The sequence below is a fragment of the Mastigoproctus giganteus genome, chromosome 10 (assembly GCF_048544385.1).
Source record: "Mastigoproctus giganteus isolate SK-2022 chromosome 10, ASM4854438v1, whole genome shotgun sequence".
NCBI classification, from domain to species: Eukaryota; Metazoa; Arthropoda; class Arachnida; order Uropygi; family Thelyphonidae; genus Mastigoproctus; species Mastigoproctus giganteus.
In genome coordinates this window covers 117,430,171-117,456,187 of record NC_143584.1, presented here as the reverse complement: position 1 = coordinate 117,456,187, position 26,017 = coordinate 117,430,171, and the positions used below count along the sequence as shown (strand labels likewise).

General features: G+C 36.6%; 1 protein-coding gene across 4 annotated transcripts in view; it reads right to left on the bottom strand.

Moving 5' to 3' along the window:
* unc-104 (kinesin family member unc-104) overlaps positions 1–26,017 on the bottom strand; it is a 1,041,320-nt gene that overhangs the window by 152,427 nt on the left and 862,876 nt on the right. For all 4 annotated transcript variants that reach the window (XM_090382707.1, XM_090382708.1, XM_090382709.1 and 1 more), the window contains 2 exons: positions 15,371–15,516; positions 3,470–3,793 (listed from right to left, as the gene is read on the bottom strand). In XM_090382707.1, coding sequence (XP_090238833.1) covers positions 3,470–3,793; positions 15,371–15,516 — 470 coding nt within the window. The remainder of the gene's footprint in view (positions 1–3,469; positions 3,794–15,370; positions 15,517–26,017) is intronic.

Below are 26,017 nucleotides of genomic sequence, written 5' to 3'. Positions count from 1 at the left end.
GTGTTGAAACTTGCCAACTGGCAATGAGCACAAACATAAACTGAATTTCAGTGACATAAACACAATGGCAAGAAGAGGGCTAATCTTTTTATAAGAACACATTGTCAATTGTCATATTATCTAATGTGTATGTGGAGGATAAGGTTTTAAATATTAGGAGGAATCTTGAGACACACAGAGCTTGTTCCTGATTGGCTAGTAGGCAACTTAACTTTTTTGGGACAGTCAACATTAGAAAAATTAAATGGGATGTCTGGCATTTACTGTGTATGAAGATTTTATTTTATACTTTCATTATACTTCTTCATGCTAATTCTTGGCAGCTAATTAAAGATCTTATATTATTTAAATCACCAATTTTATAAGAGAATTTGTTTACATTGCAGAATATGGAAACAATGATTTTATGTGATGAAAATACTAATTTTATCTGTATGTTTAAATGTGTTTAATTTTGCTAGCTAGAAAATTGGATGAGGTAAGTTTACAATTTTGCTAAAGTTTTATAAAGAGTTATTCTTACTGAGTGAAGGAAGATGAGTGTATTACACAGGGGAAGGGGTGGATAACCCCAAGCTGAAAGACAAATGAAGTTCTTGTTCCAGACTGTCAGTAGAGAACAGTTTTTTTTTTTTTTTACATTAAAGACCTGTATTTAAAGGACAGACTATTTACATTCAAAGGATAATTGGAAGCATAATGCAAAAATTGACTAGAATTAGTAAGCTTTTAGGCCTACTCATTTCAGTCAGTTTTTACATTAAAGCTTTCTAATAGACAGTTTGTTACTTGTTATGAGAATGTCATTGGTGAAACATGCAAATAAGTTAATTTTTGACCTAGAGTATGGAGTTAATATTTAATTTTCAGCTACAGGTTTTTCGAAAAATTAAGTTATTTGCACAGTTTGTTGATGACATTCTCATAATAAGTAACAAACTGACAAGTTTAATTCATTTCATCTCAGGCTGAGGTATACCCTTGAATTTGAAAAAGACAGTAGTATTAATTTCTTAAATTTAGCTTACAAAAAACACAATTCCACTGGCCTTCGTATTTACAGAATGCCTACTCATTTCCCAGTTTTTGCATTATGTTTCCCATCAACTTTTGAATGTAAAAAGTCTGTTCTTTATAAGCAAGACTTTAATTATAAAAAAAAAAAAAAAAAAAACCTGCACTTCTACTGGCGATCTGGAACAAGAACTTCATTATCTTCATTTGTCACAGGTATGACAGCACCGATATATCAAACAGACATGTTTATTTTTTAATTCAACGTATGCATTGAAAACAGATTTACAGAACTTATGACACAGGCCAATAATAATGAACATAAACCATAAATAGACAATGCTGAAATCATAATTAAATTAAATAACAATTATGAACTTCACATCATGGAAGCACTGAGTATAATGAAATGTAAATTGCAAATTAAAATAGTCATAAATTCAAATTGAGGAAAGACAATTGTAGAATAGATGTGCAGAAATTCGATAAATAGATGGAACAAAGTTCCATCTTTTGTAGTGGAGGCCAGCAACTTAAATAAGTTCAAGGCAGAACTAGACAGACATATGGGGAAGGTGGTTTTTTTTTTTTGGATGATGCTATATAAGCTTTCTTTCTTGCATCATATGCCCTACTAATGCTAATATTCGTACACACTAAATGACACACACCCTGTTTAATTTTTCTAATGTCTTAAGAAAGTTGCCTGCTAGCCAATGAGAAACACATTTTCTGTTTGTCAAGGTTCCTCCTCTAGTATTTAATACCTTTATCTTCCACATACATAGATAATATCATAATTGACAATGTTCTTAAAAAGAAGATTAGCTCTCTTCTTGTTATTGTGGTGATGTCACTGAAATTCAGTTTATGCTTGTTGCAAATAATAAAAGTTTTGACACTGGCCAGCTCGCAACAAGCATTAAGCATCTTTATCTTATTAGCCTTCCTTCTTTAATTTAACCATTTATTACATGAAAATATAAATATGCTGAATAGAGATGTGAGTTGCTTTTAAAGATATTTTTGAATCATCGTCATCATTAAAATATATCAACAATAAAGCAAATTTAACTTGCAGCTCATTAGTTCTGGAATTACTTTTTATCTAGTAATATCATGTGGTATAAGAAGAAGAATATATATTGCAACACACAGATGATGATTTACATAGTGTAGTTGCAACTGCCCGTCATGGCACAGTGGCCAGGGGTTAACAAAGTACCATAAAGACAAGTTGCCACAGTAAACCAAAAAAAATAAATAAATAAAATAAAATAACAATAATAAATAGAGAAAATAAAGTACTAGAACTGGTTACAAAAATACATAACATAAACATATACAATGAATTGCACAATTATATACACTAAATCGCATAATTATATACAATGAATTGAATTCAGTAAGAGTTTACTTTGCTCAGGACTCAGGTTATAATAGTGGTAGCTTTGGCCACCCAGCATGGAGTATTCTGTTTCTATATTGTCGATCCTGACTGAACTTGTTGAGGCCAACATCTAAGTCCTGGACATGTGATAACATCTGCTGAGGAAGGAAACGGTCCAACAAGTGAAGGCGTGTTTGAAGAGGGCATAGCTGTAGAGTTGCTCGCAGATATGCCACTGGAACCCTCCATGCACAGTCGTCCCAGAGGATGGGTGAGGAGATAAGATGGGTCAAGAGCTTGACCATTGTGACGAGTCTCCTTTCATCAGTGAGCTATGTAAGCCTTGGGACATTCAGTGTTTTGGCGATGGCAGTGGTCTGGACCTGAAGAGGTAGGCTAAGCTTGTGGCAAATCCACTTGAGGAAACAATACTCGGAGAACACTGGTTGGTTTGATGGTAGAGGGAGATGCGGTAGCCCAAATCTGTGCAGCACAGAGAAGCGGGGGATAAACTGCTGTTGCAATGTATCTGATCATGGTGGATTTGTCTGTTACATATAATCGTTCTTGATATACTGAAGAGTAAGTCATGTTTACAGTTTCTAATGTTATACTGCGATGATGAGGCGGACAGGTGTTTCTCAATTATGGAATTCTGTCAGCAAAACTTGTGCAAGGACAATATTCTTACCTTGTGGGAACTTGACTTACAATACATTAAGTATCAAGAACAAGAATTATATGTCTAGTGTACTCAACCAATAAAAAAATTGACCTCACAGAAAAATTTAGGGAAAGTGATAATGGTACTGTTTGAGGAGTAAATTTCAAAATTTTCTTCCAAACTGAATGAATCAAAATGGAAATAAAATCAATTTACTTCTAAGCAAAATAATTATTTGCAATGGTGATGCAACAATTTGTTCATGTAATTTATGTATCGTGATATGTTAATTTAGCCAGAGGTTGGATTAAACTAGTACTGAATTATTATATACATAGTCTATTGACAAATGCTATAAAATTTTAGATACAAAAAAGTTTTAATGACAGAGATTAACTTGCCTTCTTTTGACCTGTGGGAGGAGGTTTTGATGGGATATGATGCTGAATGAGAGAAATACATTTGGTAACCAGCTCTCTCTCTTTGTCCAACATTTTCCATGGTTCATAAACAGATTCATCTATGATTCGCTTGTTGCATGTAGGGGATGTAGGAGAAAGCTGAATTGGAGTTGATGTAATGGCAGCTCTATTTCCTTCCCAAGTTGCCTTTGCGACTAGATTGCAAGCTTCTTTTTCAAGTTTGCTTATGTCTTGGTGATACCCAGGACCTTTGTCAATTCCCAGTTTTTCACGAAGTAGTAGTAAATGACGTACTTTTTCCACCTTAAAATAAAAATATACAGTTTTTTGTTTACAAATTTCTTTTTAAGAATCAACTTACAATTTTTTTATTTCTCCCTATATAGTATAATATTCAATTCAATTCAGTACAAATATTCATATATTAAGGTTTCAAAAAATTATTCATGACACTAAATGTCTGGTGAAAGACTGCTCTATGAGGTTACGTTACATGGAAGAGCCAGCAATATTCATGATATCCTGTAATTAGAAAAGGGTATGTTCCCATATTGTGCCAGCTGGGGATGGGAAAAAAAATTCTCGTTTGAAGGTGGCACACAACACAACACAACACAACATATCCACAGCTAAACACAGGAGAGTTTAGGATAATAGGTGCAGACCACATATAAGTTCTTTGATCAGCTCATATCCATTGTCTTTCCATTAAGACCTGAAAATAAAGTTGTAATGTAAGGTCATCAAAATTTAAGGATAACTGGAGCCGATTTTAGCAGTAAATTATTTTAAAATTTCAGCCAAAGATGTGTTTATTTAAATCAGTAGTGCACTTTGATGTACAGAAATGAGATTTTAAAAATGCACAGTTTTTCTGCAGAATATACTGGTGCACCAAAATCTAAGCATGATCTTGAGTGGAGTGTTGACTACTTGATATACCTAGAATAAGTTATTTTGAGTGTTTCTGGCATGTTGCTTGGTGCGTTATAAAATGTTAGTTTTGCAATCTAATGACACAGAGGAATGTAATTTTTGGCAATACTGAAATTATTGGTTGCTCTAGCTTGAATTCATAGTGTGGGCAATGGTTTCATTTTCTAAAGAATTGTATTTCATGCATGCTAACTGTAAAGATTCAGTTTCTGAATCTTTACATTTTCTTATATTTTGTTTGCTTACTCTGTTTATCGCTCTTGCAACAACTGGCATTGTCCTGTTTGCTCATTTTTAGGCTGGCAGGAAATACTGAAAGAGTTGCATATAAAATAGTATTTTCAATAGTTGGTATTTGTTCTGTTATACAGTTTATTTTAATGCAAACAGGGTAGAGGTGAATACTCATCCCTGTGGGACTTTCCACCCTGCGTAAAAGCTAAACTTTTGAGAGTAAAGCATGGATTCAAACCCAGAATGTTTGAGGTTGCAAAAAGGTTTTGGACATTACAGTCCAATAATGTCTTCCAAGGTAGCTTAGTTAGTACAATACATCACTGTCTTCCACTCATTTGGAGAAGTTTGGGTATGTTTCCCATTGCAGACTAGCAAAATTTCTGCTGAAGTCCTCTTCAACTGAGGCTGAAGCTAGCCATTAATCAGACAGAGAAGGGTTGTTTCTTCTGCGAGTTATTCAAATTTTTTTGACCTGCGCAACATGCAAATCAGCCCATGAATACACACACTTCAACAGAAAAAAAAAAACAATAAATAATAATATATATATATATATATAGTTACTCTTCAAATTACTCTTCAAATTATACTTCAAATTATTCTTATGCTTCTAGCTATAGTGATGATGAAGTTGAAGAAGTTTATGAATGTGCATTGTGCCTTTACAAAGCAGGACAATTACTAAAATAAAATTGTAATGGGAGATTTCAACGCAAGAATTGGCAAGATCCAAAATGGGGAAAGATGTCAGCCATTTTGGAACAAAAAAAAAAAAAAAAAAAGGGATGATAGAGGCAGTGTACTAATTGAATTTGCGGAGGAACAAAATTTGTATATCATGAACTTAATCTTCAAGAAAAAGGCCCAACAAAAATGAATGTGGACAGCCCTCTTGGAAATACTAGCGAAATGAACTTCATATTGACAAACAAAAACAATGATTAGTGACTGCTCAGTCTTGAATCATTTTAATGTTGGAAGTGACCATCAGTTACTGACAGAAAAAAATCAAAATTGATTGCAAGAAAGAACAAAAGAAATTGATCAAGTTAATGAAATAAGAAGGTCAACACTAACTGTTAGAAAATTGTCAAAACTTTGAACTAGAAATGTTCAATCATTTTCATGTTTTGCAAAACCTGCCTGACATAGATATTACAACTGACAATGACAACGTCATCAATACTATTGTAACTGCTCCCCTTGCACTTAAGGCAAAACAAGAAAAACCAGCCAGAATAAAAATAAAAGGAATTACCATCATCAATATCATTTATAAATACAGAAAACAACAATGGACCCAACATTGAACCCTGAGGGACTCCACTAATAACATTAGTCCACAAAGAGCAGTGTGCATTGATTACCACTCTTTGTCTTCTCCCACTCAACCATCCCTTTATCCATGCCAGCAATTTGCCTCCAATGCCATACTGCTCCAACAGAATCAAAAGCCTTTCTAAGATCCAAATATATGATATCAAATTTATTCCCTACATCCAGTTCCTTTGTGACCACATCATAGTATCCTATCAAAGTGGTCAGACAAGACTTCCCCTTAACAAAACCATGCTGTGTCCGAGCTATAACTGAAGTCTTGTCTATATGATCGTGCAGTGCTTTTTAACCAGTGCCTCCATTAATTTCCCTGGAACAGAGGTTAAACTAATAGTTCTGTAATTACTTGTGTTGCCCTTTGATCCTCCTTTGTGAATTGGGGTCACATTTACACATCTCCAGTCCATGGTTACCTCCTCTGAGTCCAAGGAAGCTCTCATAATTATGGCTAAGGGTTTGCTTACTTCCTTTGCTGCCTTCTTTAATTAACTGGATAGATCCCATCCACCTCAGGTGCCTTTCTTATGTTTATAGTCAACAATTTCTCCTCCACTTTGCTCTCAGTTATTACAAAATCATCTAGCTCTCTGCCAGAGTTTAATTCACCTCTGGCATTCCCCTCTCTGAATAACTGCTCATGTGTGAATGTAGATGCAAAATACTCATTTAGTTTATTAGCTACCTGAGCAGGATCATCAACAGTGAACCATCAATACCCAGTGGACCAATCTGATTCATACCCTTCCTTTCAGATGCAAATAAAGTAAGAATTCTGCTGTTTTTCTTCGAATCCTTTGCAAAAGATTTCTTGTAATCTGATTTTGCCTGCCTAACCTTCTTTGTGACTTGTTGCAGACCAGCTAATATCTATCATTGGCTTCCATGTCACTCATTAATTTATATGTATCCCATGCATTTTTATTCTCTGCCACATGTCTCATTAGTTCATCTGACATCCATTTAGACTTAAATCTTGAGCAATATTTCTTAGTTGGTATGTAGCTTCCAAGATTAATTCTTTGAATGCTTCCCATTTTGAATTTGCTGTTGGTAACATCATCAGTTGGTCCCACTGTATAGAATTTAAATACTGTCTCAGACCTCCATAGTTGCCTTTATGAAAGCAAAAACCCTTCCCTTTACCCCTAATGGTAGTTACATCTCTGAGCAAATCCCACTTCAGCATACTGTGATCACTGCCACCTAGTGGTTCCTTTATCTGCAGATTCTTAATGCATGAAGAATCACTATTGATAATCAGATCAAGAGTATTACTCCTCTAGTTGCCTCCCAAACATGCTGCTGTAGAAAACAATCATCCAATAAATCCACAAAAATCTTGCTAGTGTGTGTGTGAATGACCAACCCATAAATTCCAGTCAATTACAGTTGTTAATTATACTCATCAGAGTCATTAGGCCTATAGCACACTCCTACTCTCAATTTTGATCTCCCAGTGCTTATATCACACCAAACTGACTCAACATTGCACTGTCCAGCCATATCACTGGCTGTACTTCCTTGGATTTTATGTGTTTCATAACTAATAGCATAATCCCTCCTCCTTTCCTATTCTATCTATCATTCCTGTACACAATGTACTCCCCAAATTACATTTTTGCATTCCTTATATCTGTGTGATACCACATCTCTGATATCCCAGCAATATCTGCCTTTGATATTTTGACCAATACCTCAAATTCATCAATTTATTTACCAAACTCCTAGCATTGGTACACGCAAGTATACATGGACCTGTTCCTATTCTTAGCTATGCTAAGAATAGGAACAGGTAAACCATGTGTTTACTTGTACCGCAATGACTCCCAGCAGTCTCTGGAATCCTCTGCATTTTGTTTTCCAGGCTGCTGTGCATTCCAATAGAAGCAGTGCAAGAATCACTTTCACCTCTGCCTGTGGCTACTGTTAATCTATTATTTGTGTATCCTCCCAAGCTAGCAGTTTCCGACCCATCTAACACTGCCTCAATAACATCAGCAAATATTCTTGCACCTTTTCTATTTAAGTGTATCCAATCCCTGTAGAAGCAGTCTCTCTCTCCTGTTAACAAGCACAGACTAGGCTGAGAAAAATTTTACCCCTTGAGCCTTGCACAATCTCTCCAGGGCTGAATTGATCGACAAGGTTCTCATCATACACTCTCTTCTATCGTGTCTGGGCAGAATTACAGACACTTTCAATGCGTTACAGTCTCAAAAAATGTGCAAAATGTGAAATGTTTGCCGACCTTTCTAAAACAGGACATGATCTAGCCAAGGAGGATGACTTTGTGTGTGCTAGATGTCTAGAGTGTCAAGAAATTAAGTGCCAACTCAGCGTTCTGATGGGCATCTATGAGAGCTTGAGGTGTAGGGTAAATGCCCTTGAAGAAATTAATATGAGTGGCTCATCAAGCTCTCAGATGCCCAGCTCAATGACAGAGCTCACTCTTGTGCATCAGCCAACACAGTGGCAATATCCAATGCAGAATGTGCTAGTCCCAGGAGTTAGTTGTTGTCAGTGACTATTGTCAGGGAGACGGGTAATATATTGTTTAAAAAAGGATAGAAGGAATAGAACCAGGGTATGTCTGCCAGGGACAAAAGTTGATCATGTTGTAGAGCAGATATTACCTTTTAAGGGCACAAAAGACGATGTTGTTGTACGCGTTGGATCTAATGACATTAAGAGTAAGAGATCTGCAGATTTACTCAACGAGTACAAGTCAATGTTGAAAAAAAAGTCGTGAGTTAGGGTTGAATGTGAAAGTGTCTCCAATTCTGTCCAGACACAATATGAGCAATTGTGCAGAGAGATAGAGTGGGCCAGTAAATCAGAAGGTCTTATAATGGGGGAATTTAACTTTCCAGATAATGCCTGAAACTTGTGGATTGGTCACTCGCACACTAGCAAGACTTTTGTTGATTTATTGGATGACTATTTTCTACAGCAACATGTTTGAGAGACAACCAGAGGGAGTAATATTCTTGATCTGATTATCAGCAGTGATTATTCATGCATTAAGAATTTGCAGATAAAGGAACCACTGGGTGACAGTGATCAAAATGTACTGATGTGGGAATTATTTAAAGATGTAACTACCATCAATTCTAAAGGGAAGGGCTTTTGCTTTCATAAAGGTGACTACAGAGGTCTCAGACAGTTTTTAAATTCTGTACAGTGGGATCAACTGATGATGTGACCAACGTTGAATTCTAAATGGGAAGTTTTCGGGGACTTAATTTTGGAGATTAACTAAGAAATACTGTTCAAGGTTTAGGCCTAAATGGATGTCAGATGAAATGAGGCTTGTGGCAGAGAAGAAGAATGTATGGGATGCATATAAAAAGTATCAGGTGACACAGAAGCCTATTGCAGGTATAAACTAGTCTGTAATCAAGTCACAAAGGAGGTTAGGCAGGTGAAGGCAGATTACGAGAAATCTTTGGCAAAGGATGCAAAGAAAAACAGCAAAGAGTTCTTTACTTACATAAACTGTAGAAGGAAAGGGATGAATCAGATTGCACCACTTAACATAGATGGGTTGACTATTGATGATCATGCTCAGGTGGCTGATAAACTGAATGAGTATTTTGCATCTACATTCATACATGAGGAGTTATTGAATGAGGGGAGTGCCAGAAGTTTATCAAATGATAACAGGGAGCTAAGTGATATTCTAATAACTGAGAGCAAAGTGGAGGAGAAATTGTTGAAGTTAAACATAAGGAAGGCGCCTGGGGTGGATGGGATCTATCCAGTTATATTAAAGGAGGCAGCAAAGGAAGCAAGCAAACCCTTAGCCATAATTAGGAAAGCTTTCTTGGGCTCAGGGGAGGTCCCCATGGACTGAACGTGTGCAAATGTATCACCAATTCACAAAGGGGGTTCATTTAGACAAGACAAGACTGTAGTAATAGTTAAGACACAGCATGGGTGTGTTAAAGGGAGGTCTTGTCTGACCAATTTGATTGGATACTATGTGGTCACAAAGGAACTGAAGTCCAAAAATAATTTTGATATCACATACGTGGATTTCAGGAAAGCTTTTGATACTGCTGCGCATGGAAGACTGCTATACAATTTGGACAGGTATGGCATTAAGGTTAAGTTGCTACAATGGATAATGGGATGGTTAAGGGGGAGACAACAGAGAGTGGTAATAAATGGACACTGCTCTTTGTGGACAAATGTTATTATTATTATTATTACTAGCCATATAGTGCAAGGAAGCCTGGGGCTTTTGCTGTACCAGCTAAAATAAATTACCAAGTTACCCTGAGAAAGAAAGAAAATTAGAAGGGAATCACCAAGAATGAGAAGAATGATGATATCCAGCTTAGGACCCTGAGTGTGCTAAGCCCATACTCACCAGATGTGAGCCCTGTTATTAGTGGAGTTCCCCAGGGTTAGGTGTTGGGCACATTATTGTTTTGTATATTTATCAATGATATTGATGAAGGTATATCAGGATTAATGTCCAAGTTTGCAGATGATACAAAGGTTGGCAGGGTTGTTAACGACAGTAAAGATAGTATGCCACTCCAACTGGTTCTAGTTAAGTTGGGAAAATGGGCTGAGAAGTGGCAAGTTTAACATTGACAAATACAAAATACTGCATATGGGTAGAAATAACTGAAGAGAAACGTACTAACTGTGTGGTACTACACTTAGGGAAGTGGAAAGTGAAAAGGACCTGGAGGTAATTGTGCATTCAAATATGAAGTTCGCTGTGTAGTGCAGATGGGCTGCCAGGGCAGGTCATGGAGTCTTGTCAAAGATATATAGGAATTCTGATATACAGGAATTTTGCTAGCAGGGACAGGGAAGTGATTATCCCGTTATACAAGGCAATAGTCAGGCCACACCTAGAGTATTGAGTGCAGGTCTGGAGGCCTCATTTTAGGAAGGACGTAAAGTTGCTAGAACGAGTACAAAGAAGGGCAACCAGATTAGTGAGAGGAACAAAGGAGTGCTCTTACCAAGAAAGGCTTAAGATTGCCTGGAGATTGGGCATCTGTGAGGTGATCTGATTGAGGTGTATAAGGCCTTGAATGGGTTGAGCAAGCTGAATGCTGATGGGATTCTTCCTCTTGCTCAGACTAAGAACTTGAGAGGGCAAAGTTTCAAATTGAGGAAAGATAGTTGTAGAATAGATGTGTGGAAATTTGCCTTTAGTCAGTGGGTAGTTGATTGGTGGAACAGGCTTGGCTTCCATCTTTTGTTGTGTAAGCTAATAGCCTAAATAAATTTAAGGCTGAGCAGGCATTTGGAACAAATGAAGGGGTGAAATGGCTCAGCCTTAAATAAATTTAAGGCTGAGCAGGCATTTGGAACGAATGAAGGGGTGAAATGGGAGGGTTTTTTTTTGGCTGATGCTGCATAAGTTCGCTTTCTTGCATCGCATGCCTCTACTAATGCTAATTCCCCTTGGCAATATCATATCCCGTCCCGGATTGCTCCACAAACATCAAACAAGCAGCACATTTTAAAAGGCTGTAACTGAGAGAACTGCCTCCCCTCAGTTCTCCCCTGAGCCCCAGCATTCCCATTAGCGTGAGCCTTTTGCTTTGCTGCTCTGGTCTGAGTCATGATTTCGATTCAATTTCAATACAAAATTATAACCCTAAACTTATATCTCAATGCAGTTATAACTCTATGAATATATATATATATATATATTTTTTTTTTCCAGTATCGAGTATTATCTCCAAGTTTCGTTATATAACTTCCATATCTCCTATCAAGTTATATGTATTAATTAATAATGTTACGTTTGAAAATCGAAGTCATTATATGTATTTAGTTAAAAAAGTACAATCTAATTGACAATGAAGTTTAACAAGATTAATAAATTTTACTGATTAATTGATAATACTAAACTATACTAACTATACTAAGCTAACAGGTTTCTAATAACGTGCTACGTGTTTCGTTATCTAGTTTTACCTTAAACCTTACGTTATCTAGTTTGGGATATATATTGTATTGTATGACAATGGCGGCAGGTTATGAATGGTAAATCGACGGACATTAAGTATTAATTAACTTTCAAAATCGCACTATCTAAATTCAAAATAAACAAAGGAGCTTGACTAGGTATGTAAGCTACTTATAGAAAATAATTTAATATAACAATTAAGTCAATAAAATGGCTAAATATAAATAAAAACTTAGCATTCACTAGAGCTGCAAAAACTAGTAAAACGTGTAGTACATTTGCACATCTCTCGTTCAATTGGGGATACAATTTCACATCTCTAGTTCATGGGGACTTCCTCTGAATCTAAGGATGCGCTCATAATTATGGTTAAGGGTTTACTTATTTCAATTGCTGCCTCCTTCAATATAACTGGATAGATTCCACCCACCACAGGTGCCTTTTTTATGTTTAACTTCAACAATTTCTCCTCCATTTTGCTCTCTGTTATTACGAAATCTTTTAACTCCCTGTTAGAGTTCAGTATACTTCTGTCCTCTCCCCCTTCCTTATAGAATTCCTCATGTGTGAATATAGATACAAAATTCTCAATCAGTTTGTCAGCTACCTGAGCAGGATCATCAATAGTCGAACAATCAATATCAGTTGGACCAACCTGATTCATCCACTTCCTTCTAGAGTTTACATAAGTAAAGAAGTCTTTGTTGTTTTTTCTTGCATCCTTTGCCAAGGATTTCTCGTAATCAACCTTCACTTGCCTAACCTCCTTTGTGAGTTGATTATAGACTAGCCTATATCTGCCATAGGCTTCTGTGTCATCTGATAATTTATATGCATCCAATGCATTGTTCTTCTCTGTCAAGAGCCTTTAGTTCATCTGAGCTAAATCTTGAACAGTATTTCTTAGTTAGTATCAAAACCCTGGTAGCTTCCAAGATTAATTTCTTGAAGGCTTACCATTTAGAATTTGCTGTTTTTTTATCAAGAAGAAACGATAACAGATGGACCAAACAAATTTTGTAACGAATACTGCTTGACTGTAAATGTCAAAGAAAATGGCTAAATATGAGGTGTATCAATGAAACTGTGAAATTTGCTTGTGTTCAATGGGAACAGAAAGTATAAGGCGGCTGCTGCTGGAAGCTTGCTGAGGAGGCCTTCATCCTGTAGAAGATCGAGAACAGCTAAAGACGATAATTTTATATATATATATATTAAATGTAATATAAAATCAAAGTTTCAGTTGATGGATAAAAATAAAAATAAATAAATAAATATAAATAAACAATAAAGTGACCAGATTCTTAGTATTCCAATGTGGGACAACGATTTTACATTTGTTTTTTGTTTTTTTCACATATTTGTATTATTTCCTATATAATACCTATATTACATAGGTATTTCTGTGAAATAATAATAAGAACACACTTCTTTTAACATTAAAAACAATGGAAATTACATATATTTTTCTGCAGAGCGAAATTTTCTTAATAATTCAAACTTAAATCCAGTACATCTGGCCACATTAGTGAACAATCCAAATATATCTTTTTATATTTGTGGTAATTGTGTTGTGGCAAAACAAAAGGAGGATATAATATCATTTGTGAAAAATGTACATGCCGCATATTTTGGAATTAAATTAGATGACCAAGGTAAAAGTTGAACCACCCATAAAGTGGGTTAATATGTGTGAAGGGCTTGTGATTTTGAAAATGTGGTAAAAAAGAAAGCCATGACATGCCATTCACATGGTATGGAGCTAATATTGGGATTATATTAAACACTGCCACTTTAGTTCCATAAATGCAGCAGGTTATAACATGAAGAACAAGCAGGGCACTGTGTATCCCAACATTACTTCAGCTGTAAGGACAGTATCCCATGCACTTGAACTACCACTACTATCTCTGCCAGTTGTTCTTGAACATATTCCATCAGATCCCAGATCTTACCAGAGATTTCAATCTACCCAAAGGGTGTGCACAGCTTTTAGGGTGAAAACAGACATCCAAGAATCTTCTGGCACCCCCCCCTCAACCACCAGAATCCCCCATTCCAATTTTCCAAAGGTCGCGGCACATGGCTGCACACGCCGGATTCCAATGATGTAACCCTGGAACCAAGGTATGGGCATTAGATCCCAGTGATGCTAATCTGGAAGGCCGTTGAGGGGGGGGGGGTAGGATGCATCTTGGGTATTGCATATAAGTCTGGAAGCCTCATTTTAAGTAGAATGTGGATCTGTTGGAACAGGTGCAGAGAAGAGCAACAAGATCTGTTGGAATGGGTGCAGAGAAGAGCAACAAGATTAGTTAATAATAGAAAAGGGTACTTTTACCAGAGAAGATTTTAGCTCTGCAAATTGCAATGCTTGAAATCTAGGCATCTGCAAAGAGACTTAATTGAAGTGTTTAAGGATTTACTTGGTTTCAGTAAATTAAATACTGATGGCATCCTTACTCTCTCTCTCTCTCTCTCAGACCATACTCATAAGGGAAGACAAATTTAAATTGAATGGATGCAATATGATGTATTAAAATCAGCCAGAGAGTAACTGATTCTTGGAACAAACTACCACCTGGTGTGTGTGTGTGTGTGTGTGTGTGTGTGTGTGTGTGTGTGTGTGTGTGTGTGTGTGTGTGTGTGTGTGAAGTGGGTAATTAGAATAAATTTATGGAAGAATTAGAGAAATTAATAGTGGTGGTTAGATGAAGTGGGTAGTATTTTTTTATTATTGGCTGATGCTGTATAAGCTTGCTTTCTTTCATAATCTTTTACTAATAATACTGATACAAAATACTAACATAGCCCCCAGATTATGCAGGGCTTCTTAAAATGGTGATGGATATGTTGAACTGTGAAATAAGCACATATTATTAAATGGCATTAAATTACCTATCAAATGACTGACAGCTAACTGAATGATAATTATACCATAGTCAAATATTGCAACTTTAAAAACAGAAAGTAACTTTTCAACTACCATGTATACTCTGTATATTTTATTTTATTAAAATAACTCATAAGTCTTAATGATGATGAGCATAAGATATTATATCCCCTTTGATGCAGTGCCATAAAAAAAGGTAACTGGAAGAATTGTATGACATATAATAAAAGAGTAACCCTATAACAATTGATAGGTTACTAAAGTTGTTTAAATATAAAATATAATAAAGGATGTAATGCAGTTAAATATACTTACCATTTAGTCAGGAATAATAATGCAATTAATACAGCTATTATTACTTAAAATATTACATTTAGAGAATACCTTATAATAATTCAAACATTTCAGCACACTATTTTATTAGACTTGGAAGTAAAAACTTTGAATTATGTGGAAAATTTCATGATGTGAGGTTATGCTATTCAAATTATAAATATTTAATATGAAATAAACAATACAGTTTATTCCTACATACCTCTTCAAGGCGTGTCATTTTTTCCATTTCCCATTGGTGGTCAAAAATGAGAGAGTCACCACGTGGTCTCCATCCATGAAGATTCTCCTCACCTCTAACGTAAGTAGAGGAAGTATCTAAAACACGACGCTGCCGACGCTGAACCCCTATGTATATATATATAAATAAAAACCATCAGAAAAGATACGATGCTGGAAATATTCATGTGGTGGGGCTTTATAAAGATAAAATAAGAACATTGGTAATTACTCATATCTGAGATAATATCAGTGGCTTTTACAGAGGTGGAAAGGGATGGAGTTAGGTGCTTCATTTGATACATCTGGCAATGTCTGTTATATGTCAGTATTTTACACTCATATTAACTGAAACTGATAATATCACTTTTTTGAACAAATTTATTATCATGTCTTTAATACATATATATTTTTAATATCTGAACAGAGGCATTTCCAAATTTTATTCCTGTGTGATCACCTTTTGCAAGTCTCAAAAAGGACTGTTTCATTATAACCCTCCCCCACTCCCCTGTACATCAGCATCCAATCATTTCCATTACAATATAAAGAATCAATTAACTTTATTCCTTAATTTTTTTTAAAAATCAAACTTAACCATTTATCAAAAGCAGTGTTTTGTAGAATTCTCATGAACTACCAGTGTGCTACTATGTGCTATTGATTAGTGGAATAACATATCAAAGCAATTTTTCTTTTCTGCTATGAAAACCTCAAACAAGAAGGGCACTAAAACCTATAATAATTAAAAACCTTTATTAGGTTTTCTTTTCTGTTATTCTGTTAAAATTAGTAGTGCAATTATTTCTTACTCGACCTAGGAAATAACCCAAAAATGAAATGAGAGTCAAAGTAGGAGAATTTCTGCTGCCATTGTTGTGTTTATTACATTGATATAAGAAACACTATTTAGTACTCTTTTATGCAATTCCATAGGAGCACAATTAATATTAGAAGTGTTTTATCAAGTTTTAAACTGCAAGTTTATAAAAATATGCACATGATTTTGCATTGTAACTGTATAACAAAATATAATGTACCACTGTCACATAATTTGGGAATATTATTTGTACTTACATATATTAGTTTTGTGTAGTATTTTTAATTTAAATTTCAGCAAAAATCATGTCCCCTAATTAGAGGAGTGAAGCAAAGAGGTCAAAGTAGTAGGAATGCTCCGGCATTGAATAAATGCCATGATTTACAAAACTTCCCTTCACAGTTCTCTTGTTAATTATGGTCTTATTCAATACATATTTGTTGCTAATTTGTAAATTCATATGTAGTGGGACATGAAGCCAAATCAGGTGCCTTTATGTATTTTCACAGCAAAGAGTGTGAGGAGATTTAGCCAGCAGTGGTGAGTGATATACCCATTTGAAACAAAGATGGTGGCAGGTCACTTTAAAAAAAAAATTGGTACCATTTTGTTTTTAATTTTTGGAAAACATTTTAGGTTTCTTTTGAATTCTAATTGAATTCTAATCACACCCAAAATATTTTAAACACTCAGTACTAACAGTGCCAATATTTCATCTTTTATTAATGTGTTGTAATAGTTATTGCATGCAACTTTTTAATTTTTTAAAGACAGTGTGTTTTTTAATCTTTTATTTTCAAAAAAAAAAAAAAAAGGATATTAATTTTGCTCAAAATTACAAACACTTGTCAATGTTAAATCTCATTTGCTACTTCACAGCCTAATTTCTCTAAGTTTTGTTGCAGTAGCTTATTCTGATTCCTGTCATTACCCACTCTGTCAACATTTGTATCATCAGCATACTTAGACATTAAACTTGATATGCCTTCCCAATAAAATTAATAAATACTGAACACAGCAAGGGGCCCAGCACTGAACCCTGAGGAACTCCACTAACAACATTAATCCAATAAGAGCAATGCCCATTTATAACCATGTACAGCAGTCTTCATGGGGGAGAATAGTATCAAAAGCTTTAGTGAACCCTAAGTACCTAAGCTTTAAAATCCATTGCCCACGGGACTGAAAGGTGAAAATTTTAAAATCTGGATTTTTATAAATGATAGATTTTAATGAAGCATTCACTCTTCCAGGTGTGCTCAGACAAGATATTTTTACCAACATAACTATAGAAAATTTTGCCACCATAACAATATGAAATTGAAAAAAATGTAATTAATGATGTTGAAATTTCACATGTTTATTTAATGAAAAAACTTTCGAGGCTACAGACCAGTAAGGATCTTGGGGTTGATGGTATATACCCTATAATTTTAAGGGAGGTAGCAAATGAGTGAATTGAACCACTGAGGCTAATTATGAGAACATCACTGGACTCAGGAGAGATTCCATTGGATTGGAAAAATGCCAATATATCTCCAATACATAAGGGCGGCTCTAAGAGTGAAGTGGGAAATTATCGGCCGATTAGTCAAACTTCAGTAGTAGGGAATATCATGAAGACAATGATCAAGGGTGGAATTCAGGATCATTTAGATAGAAATGGAATTCTGAAGGATACTCAGCATGGTTTTGTAAAGGGAAAACCATGTTCAAATAATTTGGTTAGCAATTTTGACAGGGTCGCTCAACAGTTGGACTTAGGAATAATTTCAACATTGCTTATTTCGATTTCAGCAAAGCATTTGACTCTGTCCCACGATGAGCAGTTACTTTATAAGTTGAAACAGGTTGGAATCACAGGGAAAATTCTTAGAGGGATAGTTGGATGGCTTCAAGACAGGAGGTGGAGGGTTGTGAAAAATGGTTATTCCTCAGATTGGGTTGATGTAAGATGGCGGTTCCCAAGGATCAGTATAAGGACCACTGTTGTTTTGATTTTCATAAATGACACTGAAGGGATAGAGGGTGTGATGTTTAAATTTGCAGATGATGTAAAGTTTGGTAGAATAGTTAATGATTACTGCCAAGCAGAGCTTCTTCAGAGTGACCTAGATAGACTTCAGGGATGGTCAGAAAAATGGCAGCTATGTTTTAATCCAGCAAAGTGTAAGGTATTACACCTGGGGAGCAGTGATTCCAAAATAACTTATATGCTTGGCAGAGTTGAACTAACACTGGTAGTGGAGGAAAGGAACTTTGGTATTATGATACGGTCAGACATGAAGTTCTCCAAGCATTGTAGACAGGTTGCAAAGAAGGCCCATGGTGTCCTACTGATGATTTATTGAACATTGGCTAGTAGAGATATGGACGTCATAATCCCATTATATAAGGCTATTGTTAGACCACATTTAGAATACTGTGTTCAAGTATGGAGACCACACCTAAAGAAAGAGTGGTTGGTTGGTTGATGTGTTGTTTAATGGCACAAGGGCTGCTAAGGCCATATTGTGCCTGATTCTATTCGGTAGTGCAATTTACAGTTAAAATCTGTAAAATAATCCCGTCTGCTTTAAGAAATAAAAGAACTCAGCTAGATTTGCATTGTCTCCAATCAGATGGGGTAATGTCAATGGTTCTTGCAGATGTGAAAGCGATTTGAAAATTTTTTTTCGATAATTATTATAATGATTGCAATTTATTAGAATATGCCTCACCGTAAGTGTAGTCTGACAATATGTACAAATAGGCGGATCTTCCCCCATGAGCAGATAAATATGGGTTAGATGCGTGTGCCCAATACGCGTCCTAGCCAGGATCACCTCCTCTTGCCTATCTGATCGCATACTTGATGCCCATAACTTAGGTTCCTGTTTAAATTGAAGCAGTTTATTTCCACACTGAGCCTGCCATATTTGCAACCATTGCTCTTCACACACGTTTTTTATGACTGATTTGTAATCTACATATGGCACTTGGTAGTTAGGAGATCTTGCAGTGATTGGATGTTTAGCGGCTTGATCTGCATATTCATTACCTTTGATATGACACGGTATCCAACAGAAACGGACTGATTGGTTTGCAGCTTGTAATGCAATTATCTGTGATCTAATTTGCTTCAAGATGGGGTGGATTGGTTTGGATGGATTTTTCAATGATTTTATTGCACTCAGAGAATCAGAGTAGATCATAATTCGCTTACTAGACAGATTAATAACGTGATCCAGAGCTATTTTAATCGCCCACAGTTCAGCAGAGTAGATGCTGCATTCCTTTGGAAGGGACACAGAAGTAGAAAAGATAGAAGAAACTGTTGCTGCGCCCACTGTCGTACTTGTTTTCGAGCCATCGGTATATATTTGAAGATACTGAGAATTTTCTGCTACATGTGCAGCATGGAGTTTCCTGATTGTAAGGTCTGCTGCTTGCTTTTTCCCCCATTGTTGGAATGAGAAGTCACAAATTGGTGTATAATCAGACCACAGAGGGTCGTGATTGCTCATTTCCTGAAAGACATTACCCATGTCTAGATTCCAACATTGTGTTAACTGTAGCAACCTTATCCCAATAGGCTTGTTTTCGTTAGGTTTGTTTTGATAAAATGTGGTCCACTGGGGCTCAAATAAGTATGGCGAGATAGGATGAAAAGGAAGACTCCGTATTTTTGCTGCATAGTTCAGCATCAACATTTTCCTCCGAAGATGGAGTGGAGGTTCGTGTGCATCTATATATAGACTCTGTACAGGGGATGTTCTAAATGCTCCTAAAGCAGTTCTTAGGGCACTGTGATGGATGGTGTCTAGCCGAGTTAGTGCACTTTTCTGGCAGAGTCATAGATTGGAGCTCCGTAATCCAAGCGAGATCGGATTAATGCCCGATATAGCCGAAGCAGAGTGTATCGGTCAGCACCCCACGTCAATGAAGATAGTACTCGGAGGATATTTAATTTTTTCAAGCAAATGGTTCTCAGATATGTGATGTGTTGTAAGAAGTTTAATTTATTGTCCAGGATTAGGCCAAGAAATCTGATACTATTGGAAAGAGGTATGGTGGTATTTTTAAGATGTAGTTCAGGCTCAGGGTGGATCTTACGTTTTTTACAGAAATGAATACAGTTAGATTTTTGTGCTGATAAGCAGTAGCCATTGCGAGACATCCACAGCTCGATTTTGTTAATTGAGATTTGAAGCTGTCTCTCAATAGAATTCATAGTTTTCCCTTGGCATGAAATCATGAGGTCATCTGCATAGTGATATAATTCTACTGTGCTTGGAATATCATGGATGATTTTGTTTATTATTATTAAAAATAGAGTTGGACTCAAGATAGACCCTTGAGGGACCCCTTCCTCCTGTATATGAATTCCAGATAGAGTATTTAGATGACTAACCTGAAAGGTTCTGCTCTGGAGAAAGCTCTGAATAAACAGAGGAAGCCTGCCTCGTAGACCAAAGGTGTAAAGGTCACGCAGAATACCGAAACGCCATGTTGTATCAAAGGCCTTTTCTAAATCAAAACTTACCATAACGAGGTGGTCATTTCTGACAAAAGCGTTTCTGATGTTCGATTCTGCTTTGGTCATCATATCTAATGCAGATCTATTTTGCCGAAAACCGTACTGATTTTTATGTAAGATGTTATGTGACTCAAGAAACCAGGTGAGGCGCTTCAGAACCATTTTCTCCAGTTTTCCCCAAACAACTAGTTAAGGAAATTGGACGATAATTTCCTGGATTAGAGAGGTCTTTCCCTGGTTTAGGGATGGCTAATATAAGTGAATGTTTCCAAGAGCTAGGATAAATATGTTCTTCAAAAATTCTGTTGAAAAATATTAAAAGAATTTGCAAAGCAGTATCATTCAAGTGTTTTAGCATAATATAAAATATACCATCAGGGCCAGCTGCACTATTGGGTGCTCTGTTAAAAGCATCCGTTAACTCGGATATAGTAAAAGGCTGATTATATGGAAGAGACAGACCGGTGTTGAAATTTAACTTATACCTTTCTGCTACCACTTTAATTTGTTGGAATGAAGCATCATATGAATTTGCTGCTGAAATTTTTGCAAAGGCTTCAGCAAAAGCATTTGCTATGTCTTTGGAGGAAGACAGTTCCTGTCCATTACAGATCAATATTGGAGAGGATGACAATGGATATTTGCCATTCAGATGTTGGATTTTCCTCCAGATTAATCTTGTATCGGTGTTTCTGGTGATAGTGGAAGCGAACTGTATCCAGGAATCTTTTTTGGCTTTCCTTCTTATTTGTCGTGCTTTAGCATTTAATTTCTTGTAATTTATAAGGTTTATAATAGTGGGATGCTTGCGGAAGATATTCCAAGCTTTGTTCTTTTCTTTTTTTGCTCTATTACATTCATCATTCCACCAGTAGTTTTTGCCCCTGCGTGGATGAGTCGACGACTGAGGAACAGCTTTGTTAGCTGCTGCTAGTATCCGTTTAGTAATATGGTCATTAGCTTCATCTATTGACTGGTTCAGAATGAAGTTTTTATATAAAACTGTATTTAAGGAAAATTTTTCCCAGTTTGCCTTTGTAAATTTCCATCTTCTGCGAGTTTCAGGATAGGTGGTGGTAGTTTGGAATTTACAAGTAATTGGAAGATGATCACTATTGTGGGGATTATCCAATACAGCCCAATGTATACTTGGGTACAGAGCCGGGGAACAAATAGATAGATCTATGGCTGAAGTATTTCCTGAAGGAAAATGAACATGAGTATGTGCACCAGTGTTCAGCAGAGTTAGATTTTGTTTGTCCAGTAATGCTTCTATTAGCTGCCCTCTTTTATCCATATGGAGACTTCCCCATAATGGGTGGTGTCCATTAAAATCACCCATCAGACAAAAAGGAGGTGGTATCTGGGCAAGGAGCTCATCAAAGTCTCTGAGTATATACGTTTGGTTTGGCGGAAGATAAATAGAAATAAGAGATAAAGATATTCCAATTTCTATTCTTACAGCAACAACTTCTAAATTGGATTTTAAAGGGATTTGTCTAGACGGAATAGTAACGGATACCAAAACCGCTACACCTCCATGGGCTGCAGTTGCTGCATTCCTGTCACGCCTGTACAAAATATATTTCTTTATTGAGGGGGTCACTTGTGGAGTTAAAAATGTTTCCTGCAAACAAATGCCTGCTGGATTGAAATCTCGGATTAGGTCATAAAGTTCATCTGTATTAGTACGTAGTCCTCGACAGTTCCATTGTAAAATGCACTTCATTATTTAGTTTTAGTGGTAGGATGATCCGGTTGCCTTTTAGAGGCAGTAGGCTTATTGCGTCTATTTTAATTTTATCTTTTTTAGGAAAGGTAGGCCGTCCAGTGTCCATATCTTCTTCGGCATGAATTTCTAATATAGGTTCTTGTTTAGTTTTGTCATCTGTATCCATTTCTGCAGTATTAATTTGGGTTTTAGTAGAAGATTCGGCTTGTGTCATCCTGGTCTCACTTTGGGACTTAATGCCACTAGTATTTGGGATGGAGATTGGAGTATTGCAAGTCTGGTCTCTGTTGGTTTGCTTCAAGGATGGCTGAGGAACTGAAAGCTGAGCTCTAGTCCATTCAGCAAGTGATATGTTCGGTGGAACTGAGTCAGTGGTTTGTGTAGCAATTGAACGGTATTTCTTTGTAACATCTGCATATGTACATGCAGGAGTATCTTTTAGTACTTGTCGTCGCGCTTCCTGATAAGTCACTTTATTTTCAACTTTAAATTTCTGTATTTTTTTCCCAACTTTCCATAACTCACAATTTCTAGAATATGCAGGATGTTCTTCCCTGCAGTTAGGGCAAACTGGAGATGTAGCAGTACAGTCTGTTTGAGTGTGATCCTGGGATCCACATTTTGGGCATATTGTGTTTCCTCGACATGTTGCCTGAGAGTGGCCGACCTTCTGACATTTAAAACACCGTATTGGATTTGGTATATACGGGCGGGTATGGCAATTTAAATAACCAGCTTTTACAGTATTTGGTAAGTTTGGGGTATTGAATGTGAGAATTACACTGCGGGTTGGAATGAGATTGCCGTCTCTACGAGTCAAAATTCTCTTAGCTTGTATGACCTTTTGGTCTTTAAGTTCTTGTACAAGCTCCTCTTCTGTTACATTCAATAGATCCCACTCAGAGATAACACCTTTGGAACTATTTAGGGTTGAGTGGGGAGATATTTTAACAGGGATACGACCAAATGTTGTCATCTTTAACAATAATTCTGAATGTTTCGACTGTGTAGTTTCCACCAGCAAATCCCCTCACTGTAACCTTTTGACCATTTTAGGTGATCCAGCAGCATTTTCTAGAAATCTCTGTATAATAAATGGGGAGAGTTTGCTCACTGGTTGACTAGTCAAGGAATGGATAATCAGGAAAGGTGGATACTCAGGTTGATTATCTACTTTTAAGCGCTTATGTTGCGCACTACCTTCATCAGAGTTATACCAATCTATGGTATTTGAGCTTGAAGGCTCTAAGGCTGGATAATTTTCTTTATCCATGTCGGCTCCTTTTTGCCCTGGGGGATTAGCTTTTCCACCCAGGTTACCGGCTCCGCCATGGGGAGGCAGGAGCAGTGCCGCTTGTGGCCAAGCGTAGGAGTTAGTACGGTTAGTATATACAATAAAGAAAAAGGTACTTTCCTTTTTCTGGCTCTCTTTCGTATAGAAAGAGAGCCAGAAAAAAGTATTTCTTTTTTTCTGTTGATTAGCTCTACTTTTTAAAAAGTAGAGCTAATCAACAGAAAAAAAGAACTCTACTTTTTAAAACTCTACTTTTTAAAAAGTAGAGCTAATCAACAGAAAGACTTACGAACGAAATGAAACAAGGAAAAACTCAGTCGCTTTAGAAAATCGCTATAGGAATCGAAGTACTATTTAGCACAGAAAATCGCTTGGCCTCAAGAAACGCTTGGCACCCGGGGCCCTAAACAAAGAGTGTGGTTCTTGAAAGGGTGCAAAGATGGGTGAGCTTGGCAAAAGGGAGTCCATATGAGAAAAGACTACGAATATGTCAATTGCAGAGCTTGGAAACTAGGCACCTTAAAGGAGATTTGATTGAGGTGTTTAAGGCTCTGAGAGGCATAAGTAAAATGAATGAGGGTGAAATTTTCACAGTTGTAAATGATTCCAGAACTGGGCCTTAATTCAAGTTATGGGGGGGGGCAATATGTTTAGTCTGGATTGCAGGAAGTTTTATTTTAGCCAGCAAAGTTACTGGAATAAGTTACCTATATGGGTAGTAGAGGCTGACAGTTTGAGGAAATTCAAAGGTCAGTTTGATAATTACCTATGGGAGGATTGAAATGCATAGGTTGTCTATTTCCTTTTCTTTTAGTAATTATTATTATTCTTATTTTATTCTTATTTTTTTGGCTAGTGCAGCATAAATCATAGGCTTCCTTGCAACATGTGGCTTTAGGTCAGTCACTAACTGTTGATGATCGTGCTAAGATAGTAAACAAACTGAATGAGTATTTTGCATCTACATTCACACATGAGTAGTTATTAAGGTTTGAAAATGCCAGAAAGTTATCAAATTGTGGCAGGGTGCTTAATGATTTTGTAATAACTGAGAGCAAAGTGGAGGAGAAATTGTTGAAGTTAAACATATGAAAGGCACCTGGGGTGGATGGGATCTATACAGTTATATTAAAGGAGGCGGCAAAGAAACTAAGCAAATCCTTAGCCATAATTATGAGAGCATCTTTGGACTCAGGGGAGGTTCCCACGGATGGGAGATGTGCAAATGTATCCCCAGTTCACGAAGGTGGATAGAAGGGTGACACGAGTAATTACAGACCAGTTAGTTTATCTTCTATTCCGGGTAAAATAATGGAGTCACTGGTTAAAGATGCATTGCAGGATCATCTAGACAAGACTGCAGCAATAATTCAGACACAGCATGGGTTTATTAAGGGGGAAGTCTTGTCTGACGAATTTGACTGGTTATTAAATGGTTACAAAGGAACTGGATGCAAAAAATAATTCTGAAATCATATACTTGGATTTCAGGAAAGCTTTTGACACTGTTGGGCATGGAAGACTATTGTACAAATTGAACAGAATGGTATTAAGGGTAAATTGCTACAATGGATAAAAGGATGGTTGAGTGGGAGAAGACAGAGGGTGGTAATCAATGGGTGCTGCTCTTCGTGCACTAATGTTATTAGTGGAGTCCCACAGGGTTTGGTGTTGGGTCCACTGTCATTTTGTATATTTATCAATGATATTGATGAAGGTATATCAGGCTTAGTGTCGAAGTTTGCAGATGATACAAAGGTTGGCAGGGTTAATGACAGTAATGGCAGTGTGCTACTGCAACAGGATTTAGAAAATTTGGGCAGATGGGCTGAGAAGTGGCAACTGAAGTTTAACCTTGACAAATGCAAAGTACTGCATATGGGTAGAAGTAACCCCAGAGAAACGTACCTACTGTGTGGTACTACACTTAAGGTGGTAGAAAATGAAAAAGACCTGAGAGTAATTGTGCAGTCAGATATGAAGTTTTCTGAGCAATGCAGACAGGCTGCCAGGGCAGATCATGGGGTTTTGTCAATGATATATAAGAATTTTGCTAGCAGGGAAAAGGAGGTGATTGTCCCTCTGTATAAGGCAATGGTCAGGCCACACCTTGAGTACTGCATATAGGTCTGGAGGCCTCATTTTAGGAAGGATGTAGATTTGCTTGAGCATGTCTCAAGAGAAGGGCAACAAGATTGGTGAGGGGGAATGAAGGGATCCACTTACCAAGGGAGGCTTAAGTTTTGCAAATTGCAATGGCTGGAG